General features: G+C 38.2%; 1 protein-coding gene across 2 annotated transcripts; it reads left to right on the forward strand.

Annotated features, from left to right (window-relative positions):
* The first annotated feature begins 8,021 nt into the window (after nucleotides 1–8,021).
* GATM (glycine amidinotransferase) lies at nucleotides 8,022–20,858 on the forward strand. 2 transcript variants are annotated; one of them, XM_027466131.3, is made up of 9 exons: nucleotides 8,022–8,180; nucleotides 8,605–8,823; nucleotides 14,456–14,651; nucleotides 15,424–15,614; nucleotides 16,375–16,512; nucleotides 16,763–16,927; nucleotides 17,701–17,764; nucleotides 17,880–17,996; nucleotides 19,876–20,858. In XM_027466131.3, exons 1-9 carry the CDS (start codon nucleotides 8,112–8,114, stop codon nucleotides 19,986–19,988), a joined length of 1,272 nt encoding a protein of 423 aa, XP_027321932.2. In that variant the 5' UTR covers nucleotides 8,022–8,111; the 3' UTR covers nucleotides 19,989–20,858. The 2 variants fall into 2 exon arrangements, with proteins under 2 accessions (XP_027321932.2, XP_038040824.2); XM_038184896.2 differs by lacking the exons at nucleotides 8,022–8,180; nucleotides 8,605–8,823 and adding an exon at nucleotides 9,132–9,296.
* The last annotated feature ends 35 nt before the right edge of the window (nucleotides 20,859–20,893 follow it).

Consider the following 20,893-nt stretch of genomic DNA (forward strand, 5'->3'; position numbering starts at 1 on the left):
AAACTGGAGCAGGAAGTGGAAGAAGAGAAAGGAACCTTTCATATGTTTTACCTACATATATTGGATCTAAAAACTCTTAATGAAACTTTCTCATTTCAAGAAATTGTCATTTCGCAACTAAGAACTTGTTTTGGTAAGAAACTTGCCACCAAATCTTCTTACAGTGCCATGTTTACTTCTAAGCTATGAAAGTTAGAACAGTGAACTATTTTCTGTTGAGATGCCAGCTCACACACAACTCTCTGCTCAGTTACAACTGGCTGAAGGTGAAGCTCTCTGATTCATAGTGTAACTCATCTTTCTGTTGTAGATGTGTTAAAACCAACTGGTATGAAATTCTAGGAATCAAATTGTAATGTTCTGCGATGACATGTGAGAGATTCCTGGCACTGGATGGTAGCTGAATTCTTGGTACTGAGCCCATCCTTATCCTCCCTGGACAGAGATGGTTAGAATTCAGCAGAGCAGATGTGCTCTTTAAGATCAGGGAAGGGAGCTGTCAAAGCTCAGGAATTATCTTGTCTCCTAATACAGAAACCCCAAAGGGAGTCTTGCTCAATGTTCTTTTGTGGAGTTGAGGAAATGTTTCCATCCCATAAATAGATTTAGGATTCTCTTAGTTCATTACAGATGCAAAGCCAAGCTCCTTCGAGAGCTCTGTCAGCAGAAATTGGTTCAGAGTTCAGATAGTGATGTTAGTAGGGGTATACAAGTCATGGTGTGCACGCTACCTGCTGCCTCCTCTCTGCTGCTGAGAGCTTATCAGCTGTCAAAAACTGAAGTGGGCAAGAGGAGATGAAAGGGTAAGGATTAAGCAGATAACTTAGCTGAGCCTTGTCCTCAGAAGAATTTAAAATTACCCCTTTTCAACAAATTTTGCCTTTACTTTTTTTTTTTTTTATGATAGAAGGGTAGATAGCAGCCATGTGTCCAAATCCAGTGTTGTTTTTGAACCACAAAATTTAGGCTTGAATCAGATTCATTGCATAAATCACAATGAATTTATGAAATCACTATTCAAGATTATACTTGACAGACTTTTAAGGTGCATTACAGTTTGAGCATTAGTCATGGCTGCTGCCAAAAAAGAGCACTGAGTGATGGAATATACTTATCAAAGAAATGTGTTTTCTTTGAAAAGGGATGGGATAAAAAGAAGCTTTATTCTCACAGCCTTAGTTACTGAGCTATGGCAAACTGAACAGATGAGATCCATGGTCTTGTTTAGTCCGGGGATTCTTCAGCTTCTTTCACAGGAGTAAACTGCATGCATACACTATAACATAATGCTTGAGTCAGTACACATCTGTCAAAGAGAATATTTAAAGCTCAAAAAAATGCACAGGTTGGCTGAGGTTCTGTGGCTTAATAAACCACTCTCTTCTGTCAGAGAGTCTCTTCAAGGCATTCTCTGTTTCAGTGTGGAAAGGTGAAGAGGAGGAAAGATGTTCTTTGTAGCAATCTTGCTAAAATAAATAGAAGTCTAACAACTTTGATGCATTAAGCTGTTCTCTCCTTGAAGCTTCAGATGGATGAGGTTGCTGGAGGGCTGATGCTTTCTGACTGATCCAAGAAATAAAACAGGTGGAGCAAATGCTAGGTATTGACACAAAAACCATGCAAACCTTCTTCACATTAAGAGGCCAGTAGTTTACTTGCAGTTGCCACTCACATAGTGGTTGAAGGAACCAGAATTTTTGAAATTGTTATTCAGAGGTACAATGTGACATGGCTACAATTTTAACTCCACGGGGAGGGAAAAGAAAACTTGCTGCAGTTGTTATTTTAGGGGCATAGCAAAGTTCTACTAGTAATTTCTATAAATATTCTTCAAGACAAAATGTAAAGCAGTCTTGAAACTTTACATGCTAATGCAACACAGGGTATGTCAAAGACCATATGACTGAGACTAATGAGATTTCAAATGTTGTAGAGCCATGCGGTTCAATTGGCAGCCCGGACAGAAAGTATTGTCACAGTACCGATCCTAGAACATGTTGGCAGATCGTGTTACTGTATTCATGGCAATAGTGGTCTGAATGAAATCTATCTGACCAAGCGATGTGCCTTTTGCTGCATGAACCTTCTGCATTTTTCAGTAGTCAGCACTGCACTGTCTCTGGAAATGACAGAGAGTAAAATGTCATGGATTATGATCACTAAATCCCTTGCCTTCATAGAACTTTCTTTAGCACTGTCACCTTCCTATAATAGAAACGTGACCTCTAAAATTAAAACAGATATTTACATATGTATATTTGTACTCATGTTTACGTGCACATACAGTGCAGTTAGTCAGAATGTGCATTTCTGTAGGCTCTACTAGGAAACTAATTGAACTAGTAAGGCAATCATTTCTGTGATGTATCACGACTTGTGAGTAGCTGGTAGGACAGTAGAAAGACCTATCCTGAACTCAGCTGGATTCAGTGAACAAGGACTATTTTATTTGCTCAAATTTCAAAACTTCTTTTGGACTAGCTCTAAGCCAAAAATTTGTCTAATGATTATCTCACCCGAACTCTGTCATTGTTTGCTATTTAATTGCAACTTCTATCTCCTTGTTGGCTGGTGTCCTGCCCTTCACATATATGTGCCTCTACTACCTCTGCTGTTTCCTTTGTGAAGTTACTGGGCTTTGTTCTGGGTGTTTCTTCACAGTCTTCCAGTATTACAGTACTACCTTGTTTCCCCTAAAAAAGAGTTAAATGATTTCCTAAAGTATCAGACATGATTGAGATGTAGTGCAATATGTATTTATATTGATATGTTCTTCCGATGTACATATGTTGATCTGCATTTTGATTGTATATGTGATTTAATAGTATTTTGGAATGCAACTTGAGGCATTTTAACACAAAGAAATACAAGGAGCAATGTTTGCATAAATAGAAAAATACACTAAGAACTGAATCATGCCAGTGTGCTAGGAATCTTAGAAAAGGGTGATTTATCACTACCTAAAGTTCTAACATGAAACATCTACATAATGCACTCATTTTCAAGCAAGAGATTTTTTTCCCCCTTTTGATTTCTTAAAGATAATGAAATTTTCAGTTTTGCTACCTAAGAACTTAAGGTTATATGACTATGGATTGAATGCATGCATAGGGATTGGGTGTACACATAGAATTATTACAGTTGGAAGGGACCATTAAAAATTAAATACTCAACCCCCTGCTATGGGCAGGGACAATTTTCACTAGATCAGGTTGCTCAAAACCCCATCCAATCTGGCCTTGAACACTTTCAGGGGATGAAGCACCCAAAGCTTCTCTGGACATACTGTTACAGCGTCTCACCACCCTCCGAGTGAAGAATTTCTTCCTTATATTTAATCTGATTTAGACTCTTTTGGTTTAAAACTGTTACTCCTTGTCTTATCACTGTATGCCCTTGTAAAAAAGTCATTTCCATCTTTCTTATAAGCTCCCTTTAAGTATTGAAAGGCTGCAATAAGGTGTCCCTGGAGCCTTCTCTTCCCCAGGCTAAACTACCCCAGCTCTCAGCATTTCTTTGTAGACCAGGTGCTCCTCTGATAATTTTTGTGACCCTCTTCTGGACCCACTCTAACAGGTCCCTGTCTTTCTTGTGCTGGGGGCCTCAGAGCTGAAGGCAGTGCTCCAGGTGGGGGTCTCACCAGGGCAGAGTAGAGGGGGAAAATCACCTCCCTTGACCTGCTGGTCATGCTGCTTTTTATGCAGCCCAGGATTTGATTGGTTTTCTGGTCTGCAAGCATGTAGTGCTGGCTCATGTCCAGCTTCTCATCCACCAGTGCCCTCAAGTCCTTCTCTACACGGCTGCTCTCAATCTGTTCATCCCCGAGTCTGCTGCTATTTGGGATTGCCCCAACACAGGTGCAGGACCTTGTACTTGGCCTCGCTGAACTTGAGGAGGTTCACGTGGGCCCATTTCTCAAGCCTGACCAGGTGCCTCTGGATGGCCTCCCTTCCTCCTCTTGTATCCACCACACCACTCAGCTTGGTGTCAGCCGCAAACTTGCTGAGGGTGCACTCAATTCCAACACCTGTTTCACTTATAAAACAAAACAAAACAAAAAAAAATAGAGGATTTGCCCTTTAGTAACTATAAGCAATAAAACAGGCAGAAGTCATGTGAAGTTTCTCATCAAGTTTAAAGATTAAATTGGTGTGGGTAAAGCTGGGAGAAAGAATTTCCTACCATTTTACATATGACAAACGTAGCTTGTTTGGTCAGGTAAGAGATTAAATCTTATTATATCTCTCTATCGCATGTGAAGAATGATATAACAAGATTGTATGTTATTTAATTACACACAATTAGATTTCCTTCAAAGGATTTTTAATGTAGTACATTGATTTTCATCTTTTATTACAGGTCACAAGTTAAAGTGAAATATATTAAGTTGTTTTAATAACGTCTAACAATATTTCAACTGTTTTTAGACTTCTTTCTTAGAATTGACAACTAAATTATGAGCTTAAAAGGGAAAAAATAATATGTAGTTTAAATATTTTCAGATGCAACTGTTCTTCCTAATTCTAACAATCCAGATTTCTGAACTTCTGGAAACTTGCTTTCTAAGAAGCATGTTGGATTCTTCTGTGTTGTTCCTGTTAGCTAACAGATAAGATTTGCAGTGCCAAATTCTCTTCTTGTGGTCATATTCTGCTGGAATTTAGTAAGCAGTATCCTTGACAAGGCACAAGGAACTGAAATCTCTCACAATTTTATTGTTGAATAGAGATATCATAAGTTACAACTATTGAATATATGCAAATGTGGAGACCAGCTCAGACCAGACTTCCTCTACAAAAACATTGTAATCAGTTATAGAGCAGAAATACTGGTAAGACAGGATAAGCTGTTTTTTAACCTTAAAAATCATGTCCCTCAAGTGCTTCAGGCACGTTGCTATACCACTTTACAACTCCAGACAACAACAGATGCTCTGAAAGGTGGGATGTCAATTCCTGACCTGATGGAAATTCACATTTAAACAGTTGTAGTACCTCTTGATACTTTTGTTTCTCTAATAGATATATATTAGGGGGAAGAAAAAAAAAAAAAGATACATGAGACTGAGACAAGACACTATACTAAAAGGTAGCTAAGCTTACACATTGATCTTTGTTAACACTAGTGTTTGGGCCAGAATATTGCTGCTAATTGGAACCACATTGTTTTAAATGGATTGCATAGTTGTCAGAATGATATGGTTGTATATAAGCCTACAAGGCACTTTGTCATTCAAAACTGATGGATAGAATATTACCCCAAAAAATCATACAGCCCTATAATGAACTTTTCGATCCAAAGAGCTCAGCACTTGCTTAGTAAACCACATGTCCAATTAAACCCTGAAAGAACACAAAAATAAATGCAGATAAACCCAGACTCATGCAATATTGAGAGATTCTAGAATTTAATTTGGGTAACAAATGACTTGCCCAAATTTAAGTAACTTTCTGGTATTTGAATGAATGAAATCAGCTTTATTTACATTTGAGTAATTGTTACTGTCGTACTCCGTGACTTATGTCACTGTTAAAACTTACATTGTTGAATAAAGCCCTTCTTGTGGAGGAGGAGCAGGAAGATAAAAAGAGCTACCTAGAGTACAAAAATAAGAGGACTCTTGTGTTGATGCAAAAGAGTGAACTATGAAGAGTGACACTTCTCAAACACCACAAATGTGAACCATATGAAGCCTATATTGGGTGGTCCTTACCCATAAGAGGAGGTGTGCAGAGAAATGTGAGGGGCTACTTTAAGGAGACATCTTGGATTTTTTTTGAGTGACACAGTAGGTGGTCAAGTGATGAAAGAAGCATAAGGATACCACTAGGTTGCATTTTAGATGAGTGGTACATTGAAATTGTTACAAATATCAAGGCCCAAGCAAGGGCAACCTGGGGGTCAAATGACTGTCCCTCAGCGAAGGCTGGAAGGAAAATGCTAATGAAGCATGAATAAAGGTTTCAACGTCAGACAAAATATATGCCAGTTAGGAGAAGGAAAGGTTACCTGCTTTGACTGTACTCCAATGAAGATTGGCTTATGGCCAGGAGGAAATATACCTAAGACAGGAAGAAACATCCTTTTGAGATATGGGAAAGAATGTTTTCACTGAAAAAAAACGTGAGCAGAAAAAATGCAGTCCAGCAGGAAAATAAATAAATGACAAGGCACTCAGCGCAAAGCCCACTGTAATGATGGTGGCAACAATTTTAGGGACCCTATATAGTATCAAATATATGTAGTAAGTAGGAAAAGAAGTATTGTGCAGAGTCAGAAAAACTATGTAAACTGAGTTGAGAAAGAATGATCCAAAGGTCCAAAACTAGCTGATAAGTTGAGAAGGACAGGAAAAGAAGCAAGACCTTTGGATTTAGCCTCAAGCCAATCATTAATTCTTTTAGAAGGTCAATGTGAGTAGAGTGACCTTAGAAAAATCAACTGAATCAAACAAAAAGCATATGAGTAGAACTAAAATAAATTTTTTAATATATTATTATTAAATACATGGCAAAAAAAGGTAACTAGAAAGTAAGTAGCATCAAGAAAATTCCCTTTTGAAACTAAGAAGAATAAGCTTTTTGATACAAGGAAACATTCAATACAAAGAGATATAGTTTTAAGGCAACTGTATTACACCTGAGTCTTAACAAACAAAGATGTGAAAAAGTTCTGCTGTCATTTGAAACAGGACAAAACATGTCTGATATCGTAACAGCTAAAATAATTAGCTTTTCTCCCAAAAGTATGTAAATTCATGATGAGAGAAGCTGTACTGTCCTATTTCTCCTGGGAAGCTGCAATGTTTATCTGTGCCAGAAAGGCAAACTGTTGATTTATTAATTACCCAGTAGAGTAAAACTTGCTTACTCTTGTATCTAAGGCGTGTTAACACTATAGCTGTTTTACTCTGTGCTACAACCGTAGTTTTAATATACATTAGTAGTACTGATGTTTACCTTCTCCCTGCTATAGATATGTCTGCTGAGTTCATTAGCACTGCTTGTGGTCTCACATATATATAGAAGTGATGCTAAATATCATGTTTATTCATGGTCATGCCCTGCAGCACTGGCACTGAAAAACAAAGCATTGACTGAAAGAGGATTGAGTAAAGTTGAATAAATGGCACAGCATGGGTGATAAATGCAGAAGCAAAAATAATAAGGTTAAAAGAAAGATCTAGACGTCTACTATTTTAAACAAAAATATCTCAGGTAAAACTATTTTTTCCTATGTTGTCTTTTACTTTTGTAAGGCAAAATTAAAAGTGAACTTGTGTGCAAAGCTGAGAAAATGCAGAACTACGTGTATTAGGTAATTATTACCAATGTTTCTATTACCAAGTATGAGTAGAGCTGGTAGCAAGCACGTTTCTTATTGCAGAAGTATTTTAGAAGATACGTCTCTTTCTGGTAATACTATCACTGAGTGATTTTGCATGGGAAAAAGAAGTGTAAGGCTACCAGGAGCTAAGCATTTTAGCCTTTCATTTCAAGATGACTTTTGTATCACAATATGCACTTGAAGAAGCCAGAATTTGAAATCGGTTAGGATTTTATTGAAACACCCTTTCAAATTATTATTTTTGGAGAATCACAAAATCTTTAGATTGTTGTCTAAAACTTTGATTTGTTAAGCAATGAATTACTGGTTTGTTTTGTAAAATTGAATCCCTGTTGTCTGCAGCAGGTTTAATGAAGAACACATCTGATGACTAGAAGCGGTTATGATGGACCTCAGCGCGCTTCTTAGAGAACTTTAAATCTCGCTGCTGGAGAGTCACTCGCGGAGGTGGGACCGAGGTATGTCGAAAGCAGCTGTCAGCCGGCTTTGAGGATTGCCTCATCCGGGCAGACCACGTCCACGTCCACGTCTCCCTGGGCCGGCTTTCGGGCCCGAGGGCTCCTGCAGCTCCCCGCTCCCTGTTCCCCCCCTACACCCCCTGCTCCTGCTCTCCCCGCTCCCGGGCAGCGCGGGCTCGGCCCTAAGGGCGCGCCCTCGGGGCAGGCCATATATGGCGGGGGGCGTGTCCGGGGGCGTGTCCCGGCGCAGTAAAAGCGCGGGCAGGGCGGCGCGGCGCGGTACGGAGCTGGGCAGCCCCCGGGGAGATGCTGCGAGTGCGGTGCTTGCGCGGGGGGAGCCGCGGAGCCGAAGCGGCGCATTTCATCGGCTCGCGGGTTGGTGCCGCGCTGATCCGCCGCCACGCTCGGCGGGGCCGGGGTCGCTCCGACGGGATTAGGGTGGCCGCGGGCACGCAGGGATGAGCCCCGAGTGTGGGCACGGTACTGGTTTCTGTGGCGGGGGCTCCCATGGGCGTCCTCCCCGTTCAGCATCGCTGAGTTCAGTGACATCAGTCATCGCTGTCAGTTTTGTTCTCCCATGCCGTTATTCCTCCAGACAGAATGTATTTTAAAAGGCAAATTTTCTTTTAAACATATACTATGCCATGAATAAATTAGAATGCCTCCAATAAACAGTGTGTTACTGTTAATGTTCCACATAATGCCCGTTTTAGGGTTACGGGGTACGGCACTTGTGGGCTTCTGAACTGTTACTTTTTGCCTTCTGTAAGGGAAACATTATTTTTATTTCTATTTTAAGCTTGGAAGAGTCTTTACAGGATGGGTGCAGCGAACTTTCCAGAGCACCCAGGCAGCTACGGCCTCCCAGAACACCTGTGCTGCTGATGACAATAAGGCTACAAACCCTGTGCCTAAGGACTGTCCTGTTTGTTCATACAATGAATGGGACCCACTGGAAGAAGTCATTGTGGGAAGAGCTGAAAACGCTTGTGTTCCTCCTTTTTCTGTGGAGGTTAAGGTAAACAAGAAAAACAACAACTTTAAATGGAAAGTAGTGCAGTTTCTATATATGCAACTTAAGCTTTGCAGTGCACAAGGTATGGTATTTACCCATGAAAGCTCTTCTTTAATGCTAGTTGTTTACATCTCTGGAATTTTACAGCTCAGCTGTGTTGGTGGGGGTTATGCTTTTGGTTCCCACTTTCAACTGATTTAATTTTTAACTGAAGTCACTATGTAGTAGAGACAGTCTTTAATATGTACAGCATTATCTAGTAATACAGCCCAGACACTATCAGGCTACACACATTGTAGCATTTGAGATAGGTGGCAGGATTGATATAAATGGTGAGCTGGGGCTTGAAACCAAGTAGTGTTACGACTTGAAGGAAAAGGAAGTATAGCTGTCTACTTAATGGTCTGAGAGAGATTAGTGTCTGTAGCTGTAGGACTGAGGTTTTAAATAGCTCATTGGAACTCCCATGTGCTATAGTAAGTATTGCATGTACTCACCTGTTTTTCAGATTTTTTTGTATGTGTGCATAAAACTATAACAGTAACTTAAATCTTTGCTCTTTAAAATCTTGTATTTCAGCCTTGCTTTGTTTCTTATGTGTCTTTAAGAAAAGCTTTACACAGAAAAATTAGACTCTTACATGGTTTTAAACTAAGCAGAAGCTTTCATTCTCTAGTTTAAGAGAAATGCTCAAATGCTGGGCTTGCTCTGAACTCTTTTTGTGAACTTTAGCTGGACTTTAAAGTGCTGAACATGTGTTGTTACCTGCATTCCTGGGGATAAGCCTGAGTTTTTCTCTTCCAGTGTCACAGTATAGATACAGCATGATGCCACATTGCTGCCTTAGAGGAGGGACATGCAATGCATGGCTATCCCAGCAAAATGAGCTGGCATAACACAGCTGCTGGAGAGACCTTAGTAAAATTTTACAGGCTATCGTGACAAAATTGACTGAAGACCTCAGTGTTAAAAGGGGGAGGAGATATGACACATGCACACGCACAGACAGAGAAATTCTTCTCTTATGGCGTAGGACAGATGATACTGAAAAGATGTTTAAAGTGCTGGAAATGGTAGTTTAGAGGAAGCTTTGGATGTACTTGTGGAAATAAATTTTTTGTCCTCCAGCCCATTTTACCTTTGTATATTTTTCTTTAAAACTCGGGCTATGATTCTGGCCAAAAGTGTTTGAAGGAGTTTGAATGAATTACTGCAGCCTGGTGGTTCTAATCTCCAGACAGAATAGTAATCCTTTGACATACACTGGGATATTTGAGATGATACCTTGGCCCCAGTAGCTCAATGAAAATTTGCCACTGACTTCATTATGACTTGTAAAAGACTCCTTGAAAGCTTCAGCTCACTTAACCAACCTCTGGAATCCCATTCCAGAAACTCCAGAGAAATTCTAGCAGCTTCAGAAAAACAAGCTAATGAGGACTGGGATTTCTACTCTAAAATATGTGTGTGCGTTTATGTACTTAAAGCTGGCACAAGGAATGGACAGAAAGAGTATGGAATAAACCCAACAGCTATCTTTGTTACATTCTAACATCACATTGGAGCAAAATTATGTTCTCAAGTAATGACCAAGGGCTTTAATATCAGAAAAAAAATATTCATTCAAATGTCTAACTTGCTGAAATATCACATACTTTACTCTTAGCCTTGTTCTAGTGCCTATTAAGCCCTAACTAATCAAATGGGCTCAAGTCACTCAGGTCTATTGTTCTATGCGATATTAAAAGCTTAATGAGGAGTGTCAAAGTATAGAATTAACTCTGAAATTTGAAGACCTGCTATCTGGGGGTTAAAGCAAGCTTTACTTTTAGCTTTTCTTTATGTAAACTGCCTGTGTAAACTGTCTGATGAATACATTGGCCAAAACAGGTAACAGGAATAGAGTATGCTCGTTGAGATGTTATTTATTTTTTCTAGTTTTCTCTGCTTTTGTCTTAATTGTACTGTAAAAATTGCTACGGTAATTCTACCTTGTGGACATTGCTGAATAATCCAAGCAATGTTCTAAATCCTACCTTGCCTATAGCAAAAGATCTTAATAGATCTGGATGTTATTCAAACCTCTGCCATGTGTCTGAAAGGTAGGGGTGATAAATAAGAATCTATTTCCCTATTATGTTCCTGTAAATGGCAATATTAGGGCTGCTGTATATCACACGGCTTCTGCCAAGTCTGAATGAGGGTTATCAGTTATAAAACTTGCAGTTTGAATTTATCAACTTTGAATTGTGTAGAGGAAAAACTAAACTGTTTTACCTGAAAAATGTCTCAAATCATAATGCTGTTTTTGTAAATACTGGCTTTTGAGCTACTTCTAAGTTGTGTTTTAAAACTGTATGCATGTTTATGTACGAAATACTTAAGTGCAGGAAGTATGGATGCATTCAGGTCTTGTGTATACCAAAAGCACATCTCAAAGTACAACAAAAGCCTTTTTCCTGTGATTTAGAAATGATGCGCTTGGCATAAGGAGGAGGAATCAATGAATTGAATAGGAAACTCTAAATATCTGAGGAATGTTAATAAGCTGACATGTTTGACAGCTTTTTTTATTGCATATCCTTTTGGGAGCTTGAAAAGGTATGTGTATGTTACGTAAAGGGAAATGCACTATTTGGAAAAAACATAAGAAATCTTATCTAGCATTCCATCAGTTAGGAAGATGCCCTCTTTTGAATTAGCACATTGATCAAGTCTCACTATTCGGTTGTATTCTTCTGAAACAGTTGACATTTAGTCAAACAGTTGAGCTTTATGGCTTTGTACTTCACAACAATTTTTCAGTATATTTTTTAAATAATACGTTTTTGATGAAGAGATATTACAACAGATTGTTATATCTTCAGTGAGAAGCTAACTTTAAGGTAGGGCTAGAGAGCATTAATATTGATAATGTTAGTTATTTCCTCACTATAAATGTTTTAAATATATATCAACTGTAGGGAGTGATTATCCTTTTTCTTAAAGATAATCTTTTTCTTACAGCACATTCTTGAATTTCTTTTGGAAAGATAATGTTGCTTCTCCCCCATTCCCCCAAATACCACTAGTTTTTCGTGTACTTTCAGGTTATAGCTCACAAAGTGCATTGAGAATATTATTTAAAGCTCATTTCTATTTCCTGGCCATGACAGTTTTTGAGAAGTCTGAAATAAGTTGCAAGTATGTAAGTATGTGGTCAAAGGGGCCTGAAATCTCAACCCTGAAATAGTACAAAATAGATGTCTCAGTCACAGAGTTTCTTGCCCTTCTATCCAGAATATGAGTGTTGTTATGGTATAGAATAGGAGTGGTGTTATGGTGTTTCACTTTGTCATAATTTTAAGATTGCGCTATCAGATCAGGGCACCACAAGTGTCATTTTTCACATGTGAGAAACAGGAGCAGTAGTAGAGGAGAGCTATACCTCTTAGGAATTAATGAGATTCAAATATAACATGGGTGACTGAAAATATCTAGCTTTACTCCTTAGGACAAATTTGTCTCATTAGCAGAACAGGAGTCCATGGGAATGCTAGGCAGTTCATATGATCTGCATGTGACTTCTGAACAGCTGGCAAATCTGAGGTGATCAAATCACCCAAGACCTTGGGGGGAGGAGAGGGGTAGCAGTGGGGCATGGAGCTGGGAAGGAATAAATTCCCCCAGGAAGGATGGGAACATGTTTCAGTAGTGGAGGAGCATGGCCATACTGAGACCTTTGCTTGGGCTCTCTGTATAAATGTTAAGAATGTCTAAAAGGTTGATTTTTTTCCCCTTTCTATCTTACCTCTATAGTTTGAGGGCAAATAACCAGAAATAGTAGAGAGTGCAGTGGATAGCCTAGATTGCTGAAGGCATCATGCCTGACCTCCGTTCACAGAATTGCCTTGCCTGCTTGGGACTCACACACCATACTGGCAACATTCATTGTTGGGGGTTCATCACTGCATTGTTTCTGTCCAGAGTGGTGCTCTCGGGGAGACAGTAAGGACTGCAGTTGCACAAGTCTTCCTCATCTTCAGGAGGGCAAGGCTTTCCTGCATCCAGTTGCTGTCAGTCATGCTGTCTGAATGAGCAGAATTGGGAGAGGGAGGTCCTGACCTCTTTCTTCACTGTTTCTGATGCTTTCTGCTGTCATTCCAGAAGGGCTATGTTTGCACGTGTTTATCTGTCATGCTAGTGTTACCAGAGACACATCAAAGCTTGCTGGTTCCAACAGCTTATAAATCTGAATGAAGTGCTTCCAAAGACACGCTGCTAAAGCAGCCTAATCTGTTTTGAAAATCTGTTTTTCCTTTTCAACCATGAGTGCAAGAACATAATTCTGAATTATTATTATTATTATTATTTAATTTGAGAAGACTGTCAGAGGATTTCAGGAGCAGAGGATTTTGGCCTGTAAGTGTTACACTTGTTTTAATACAACCCTGACAGATGAATTTATCACTTGCATTTTCTAGACTTCTGCATTATCTGAAATATGGCCACTTCTAGCCAACAGGGCATATCATCTGTAGCTGCTTTACCATTCCTGATGCCACTACTGTGACAGTACCAAAGTGAGGTTTTAACAAGGTGATTACAGACAGGTGAATTTTTGCTAGCTTTATTAAATAACACGTGTCTATAGGGTTTCCTTTATGACTGGTGTGTTTGTACAGGTTTAGCATAACAAGGACCAAATTTTTCATGGCCACTTGGCAGCACTAGCTAGTAAATACTGAAGTGTAAATAGGAGGTGTTTATGTAGACTGTCTTGGGTTTTGTCTGTGATTCGATAATAATGAGACTTTCTATAGGGCTATGACTAGAGAGGGGAAAAGACTTCTAAAGAAAGAATTTATTACATTATTTGTAGCAGTATTCCCATCTGTAGGAACAAGGAATTTAAAGCTACTGATCCATCCATATCCAAAAATATGAGGAAAGAAAATGCCCTGAATATCCCATCTAAAAGTCAAAACACTAGATTTGCAAATGGGAATGAAATGTGTACTTCTCCCCTTTCCAGAATTGATTTCTCCTTTCTTTTTCTGCTGCTCATCAAAGGACTTTTTCCCGGGCATCATGCCACGTGTACAGTCTGTCAGCAGTACTGGAACTGCGTGCTAGTTGAGTGAGTCTTCTCAGCATGTACAGCTGAAACTTAATTCTGTTGCCGTGTGTATTTGGTGAAGACACCACCAGCTATTCGCAACTAGTCTAACACCTGCACTTAAACATATTTAATAACTGGACACATGCACATCATAAAACATCTGAGCAAAACCTTGCCAGTGATAAATATTAATAGCTAGAGGCAACCACAAAAAGACAGCAGAGTGCTTCTAGGATAGGAGTCCTTGACAGTGAATAAGTGGCAGCATTTATCTGAAGCCTTGAATCTCCTGCCTTCCTTCCACTGCCTCACTCCAGCCCTTCATTTTAGAAGGATCAGCAGGCCATTAACAGTTTTTAACAACTCCTCAAATTAGAGCAGGAATCAAATGTAAGGTGCACTATGTTATAACTTATACAACGCAATGTTGAGATGGTGAAAGAACAAGAAACTGAACGTGAATTGTATGTTATGCATCTATTTCACTTTGTCAAAAAAACTGATGCTTATTTGCCGCTTGTCCTTTTGTCCTAGGCCAACACATATGAAAAGTATTGGGGATTTTATCAGAAGTTTGGAGGCCAGAATTTCCCCGAAGGCCATGTAAAAAAAGCTATTGCTGAAATTGAGGAAATGTGCAATATTTTGAAACAAGAAGGTGTAATTGTCAAGAGGCCTGATCCAATTGACTGGTCTGTGAAGTATAAAACACCTGATTTTGAATCTACAGGTAAATACTATTCTGTTGTTGAAGGGTGTATAGCAAAGTATGTATTTAGCTCTCTTGTCTGAGACACTTTGGCTGCCATCTAGTCTAACTTCCTGCTTGGAGGGGGGCTGTCTGGAGACAGTGGATCCTACTCAACTTTGTACCAATTGTGGTCTCCATGTTCCCTTCATGGCAAGTGTGTTCTTAAGTTAGTTTTTACTAGTAGAAGTTCAGTGGGAACCAGGTAATAATTATGAAAATTCATAGCGGTATAATAACAAAGCTGGTTTTGTTTGTTCATTTTATTTTTTTTTCCTTGTTTCTTATTTATGTACCCTATTGGGACTAGTTCTGCATTGCGTCAAATTCCTGTTCCATGCTACTACTATTTAAAAGGATTACATATAAAAAATGAGGTCCACTTGGAAAACCCACTACCTCTTACCTCTTATAGAAGTCTTCTGCATAGTTCATAAACATGGTTAGTTTCCATTAATCAGATTGTGGAAACTTGTAGATTGTGGATTGCTTCCTTCTAGCTGTAAACTTGTTATGAATGAGGCTTTGTAGCAAACTGTTGCAAGTATTTTGAATGGAAAATGTCACTTTGAAAGATTGAAGACTGTCAATAAGAGCCTCATTATGGGCTATTTTCCTGACTTTTGTGAAGATGCTCTTTGCAAGTCTTTCAGGTAGAAAATTAATGTTAAAAATATTGGTAAAAAAGTGAAGAACCTGAACAATCTGAGAAAAGCCTATTTGTTTCATAGATTCATGTACTTTTTCCTTTTAGGTATGTATGCTGCCATGCCAAGAGACATCCTACTGGTGGTGGGAAATGAAATTATTGAAGCGCCTATGGCTTGGCGTGCTCGTTTCTTTGAGTACAGAGCATATAGACGAATAATTAAAGAGTACTTCAACTGTGGTGCTAAATGGACAACTGCTCCCAAACCCACAATGGCAGATGAGCTCTACGATAAGGTATTATTCTCATTTTGCTTCAGAACTTTTGATAATTTCAACCAGAAATTTGTTTCACAAAATTGGAAGGGAGAGAGGAAAATAAGTGAATTTGTGTTTTCTTTAGCATTGGAAAACTTTCTACAGTCTATCCAGGTGAAACTGAGTGTGCACCTGTGTAATAAGAAACAGGAAGTTGTGCCTATTGGAATCATGTCTGCTCTGAATTGTTTTGATTACTGACTGTAACTTAACATTGCTAAAGAGGAAAGAATGCTCGAAGGTCATCACAAAGAGTACTTCAAAGAATTAATATTTCCTGAATATATCAGGAAGGTGGAAAAGAGTTATGTATATTTCTTTTCACCAAAAAGACATCACAATTATTGTTTTGCATGAAGGACTTGTATTTTGGAAGCTACTTGAAGAAATAGTGAAAGATCTAAACTGTGACTGGTTATGAACACTTTCAATGCACAAGTCAGTATACTATTGAGACAGTGGCTCTGACAAACAACTTCATGATATAACTTGTCTCTTATACCATTATCTGTTCTTAAGTGTAATTGAAAGTCTATTTATTTAAAATTCCGTAATAACACTTCTATTTTTCTACTCATTTAGAAGTAAGAAAACTAAACCAACTCCAAGGGGACATACAGAACATACTAGCTATCAATATAAACATATTTTCTTCATTTCAAAATGCTTGTCAGTAGCAAATGGTTTGAAAACTTTTGCCGACCAGCTCCAACCTAAAGTTATTTCCTTTCTGAATTAGGATTATCCCATCCGCTCTGTTGAAGACAGGCACAAACTGGCTGCTCAGGGAAAATTTGTAACTACTGAATTTGAGCCATGCTTTGATGCTGCTGACTTCATTAGAGCTGGAAGAGATATCTTTGTACAAAGGAGTCAGGTAAACAAAGATTTCTTCCAACAGTGTTGTTATCTATATTTGATGATTGATATTTTTATATTTACATTTCTAAACACCATTAAAATGCTAGTATTGACAAAAGTTGGTATTTATAGACTATCTGTTAAATATTAACTAGAGGCATAGACTTCTAGTATCTTGGTGTTAAATATTTATTTAAATAAAACTTTATATAAACTAAATTTGGATGTCATTTATACTCTAGTCTAGTGAAAGTTTCTGTTTTTAGGTTACTAATTACATGGGCATTGAATGGATGAGACGACATCTTGCACCAGACTATAGAGTGCATGTGATATCCTTTAAGGATCCAAACCCTATGCACATTGATGCCACGTTCAATATCATTGGACCTGGCCTTGTGCTGTCTAACCCAGACCGTCCCTGCTACCAGGTAAGATTGCAGCAAAACAGAAAGTATCAAGTGTTTAATATTTAAAATGATTCAGATATCCTTGCTGATCTTTTAAATCATTTGAAGTGAGGGTGAAGAGGGGCTTAAAAATACTGGCAGGCTGGGTTGCTTACTGAGTTCTTAGAACTACATCTCCCTCTGGTGGTTACACACGAATAAAGAACCCCTCCAAGTATTCAGGCAATGAGGTTGAAAAGTCAATTCTCTTTAACCAAATTATCCTCCTCTTATTTTTAACTTAATTGTGTTATTATGAGAGAAACAAATTCAACAGAACACCTACATTTTTCTTTCCTTTGTTAAATAGACTGCATATTAAGCTTCTCAGGAAGCACAATGCAGAAGTAACTTTGTGGTATTTTTGCTGGTTTCGTCTCTATAAACGGCACTAATTCATATCAGTGATTCCTATAGAGAAATTAATAATACTAAAAAATATAATACTTATTTAACATTCTTACAAATATCATTTTCACTTGACGGGCTTTAAACTGTATATATCGTCTTTGTCTTTAATGTATCTTTGTATACTTAGCTTATACAAAGAAAAACAGTAGAACTATGCTAGTGGTATGCTAAGTTGGAAAAGGTCTTCAAAATATGCTTGTACAAAAATTGGTTTTGTGGATGGAATACAAGGGAAGGGGGTGTTGTATATACTGAACTACCCTGAGAAAATGTGGCATAGGTTGGATGACATAATGTGATACTTTAAGAAGCCTGTTTAGAATCTAACTAAATTTATTTTTCAGATTGATCTCTTCAAGAAAGCAGGCTGGACAGTGATTCACCCCCCTGTGCCACTCATCCCAGACGGTATATTCATACTTTCTTTTCTAATAATTCCATAATATTCTTAAGTATGTTCTCATGGGACAACATTGCTACCAAGTTTACAGTTACTGTAGCAGGTTCATTCTTGTGTGTTTAGATCACCCACTGTGGATGTCTTCTAAATGGCTCTCCATGAATGTCCTAATGCTGGATGAGAAACGTGTGATGGTCGATGCCAATGAGACTTCAATTCAGAAGATGTTTGAAAAACTGGGTATGTTCTAATTTATTTTAACATACACTTAAAGTGAAATGATCTTGAGATCAACTGCATGTATCAGGATGAGTGGAGGCTTCACTCATAGTAGTCAAAGGAACCAACACTGGAGAAATGTATTCAAACAATCAAATTAATTACTAACAATCATTCAGTGATTTCTCTCCTGAATGCTTAAGACCTACCTACAGCTTGAAGCAAAAGAAGGTATGAGTAGTAATTAAAATTGCTGACAGCGTGAGCTTTTCAATGAACTTTTTAAATGTGAAACTATCTGTTTGGTTTCAAAGTCTGTGTTAGAGGGATTGTATACATATTGCTGAGTGATACTGCCAAAATGCTTCAGATTTTCCTTCTCTTTATACTTCAAACTGTCTAAGACTACTTAACTGAGGTATTTCTGCTCACTTATGGAGAATCTCTCTCCTGCAAGATGTAACCTTAGATAGGGCAGAACTCCTTTAGATATGCAGTGGCAGGATAGCTATTATTGAATATAAAAGTCCAAGTCTTATGCACTGCTCCCTGAAAAGACAAATAAAATAGACTTAATTTGTAGAACTCATGCAGTTAATCCAACTGTTCCCATCATGCCAGGAGAGAATGATTTGAGTAGATCTACTTACAGGCATAGCTGGTCAGTAGGAGGGTAGTTTACTTTTGCTTCGTGCTATAGCCAGCTGACTCTTGCTGCAGGATAAGCACATGGTGATGCAAATGTTGACAGGTTAGAAGGACTGATCGGTAAATAAGGAAAAATCAAGCAAAGTGAGGGATTGTTGTATTGGAGAATAAGAAAGAATACTCCCTGAAGCAGAAGACTAATGAGAGAGAATGAACTGAAGGTGAAAGATAACAGTGAACCTAGAAGAAAGGCTGCTTTGTTCATGGAAGAGAGGACTTGATTGAAGCTTCCCTCAAATCTGAGGCAGTTCACAGATGAGAACCATGCAACCTAATATTTTATTCTACTCTTAAAAGACTCGGTGTACAGCTGTTAGTGAACAACTCTAGCTTTCTAGTGTTAGGTTGTTTAATTCTCCACATGATCAAGGAGAAGAGTATTTATAAATACTTTAAAATACTTAGAAAATGAAGCTGCTAATGCCAGTCATGACACATCTTTCACACTTGAACTTTACTCTGTACAAGTTCTACATAAAATTCTGTAGTCACTAAGTTCATAGGACTGAGATGGGTCTGCTGGGAATGAAAGTATTTCTGACCTAGACGGTGGATTCTACTGAAATGCTCTTGATCTCCCAAAAGTATGAAGAAAGGAAAAAGTCAAACTTCATAACAGAAAAGTCTTCTGATCCTAATCCATCTGTCAGGACTTTGCATAAACTGAGCCACAGCTGAAAAATCAGAGCTGAAAAGAAGTGGGAGGAAGCTTAACTTAACCTAGGTTATAAGTATAACAGCTTTTTCTTCCCCCTCTCAGAGAGAGTCTTGGAGATCTGTACTTTCAACTCTGCTTTTCTTGAAAGGCACTTGAAAGAGTGTATTCAGCGACTGAACTGTAAATGCTTATACAGATTCATGTAAATGTGCCTTGGTCACATATCATAGTGGCATTTCAACTAATTTTTCACATGCTGAAGAAAATGATTTTCTTTTTAACTGACATGTCATAACACATCAAACACCAGCTGTGTACCAGGTACTGTATATTCCTGAGGGTATGGCTGGAATAAACAAATCAGCTATGTTCCTAGCTTGTTCTTTGCCTAGAATTTGGGGGAAAGAAATTCTTAACAAATGAGTAGGAAATACTTTAAATGATCTGATAAAAGATTATCTAATGTTCTGATCAAAGCTTACCACATGAATCTGAGATTTTCATTTAAAAGTATGCAATGTATGTTTCTTGCAGGCATTTCTACAATTAAAGTGAGTATTCGCCATGCCAATTCATTGGGAGGTGGTTTCCATTGCTGGACATGTGATATCCGCCGCCGTGGTACCCTGCAATCTTATTTTGACTAGTCATGAGCCAACTAGGCAGCTATAGTTCAGCTTCTAAAATAAGCATAGGAAATAAGCTCATGCAGTCATTTTAACAAAAGTGAAATTAATTTGTTAGTGCTTGATCAGTGGTGTCCTTACAGTGGTCTAGGGAATGATTTATTCTTAGGTACTCTTCACTTCAAGCAATATAATTGAAACTACTTCCATCAGCAATACAGGTTTTCTGGCTGGCATTTTGAAAGACATCCTTCATCTGTGAAGCCCTCTCACATTGGCTTTGAATGTAAAAACTTGACAAGATAGCTAACGGCTCTTGTTAGATGAGTTTGGTCACTAACATTGGACATCTACCTCTGTCTGATACTCTATCAAATAGGCAGCTTGGAATGTTAAACTTGAATTAACATTTCTTATTCCTTTTAATTGGTTTATTGTTCTAATATATTAGTGTTTAATGCAGTTAAAACAGATGCAACTGTACAGATCTCTTATGGAACCAAGTAATTTTATAATGCTTTTCATGTTGGGCCATACAGATATTCAGAGAATTTCCAGTATGATCTAACTTTAAAACATTATTTTCATTTACTTGTGATGTCCGTCTACATTTTCTTCTAACACATTTATCATGCATCTGAACACATTTTTATATTACTTTTTGTATTGCTGAAATTGGTTCTTTTATTTAACTTTTTAAAGTGTACAAATGGTAGCTAATAGTCTGCATCTACAGGTTTTACTGTGAATTGTTTACGTAACTAAAAAAAAAAAAAAGAAGAGCTGACACCTTTACCACTCACACAACGTCCTTCAACTGTAGCAGATACAGCGATTTGAGTATTGATTACTGAATATGTACTTTTTATGCTAATAAACTTTTGCATTCTCTGTTTGTGTTGTCTTTCTTCTGAAAAGGAGTAATC

Source organism: Anas platyrhynchos, chromosome 11 (genome assembly GCF_047663525.1).
Source record: "Anas platyrhynchos isolate ZD024472 breed Pekin duck chromosome 11, IASCAAS_PekinDuck_T2T, whole genome shotgun sequence".
NCBI classification, from domain to species: Eukaryota; Metazoa; Chordata; class Aves; order Anseriformes; family Anatidae; genus Anas; species Anas platyrhynchos.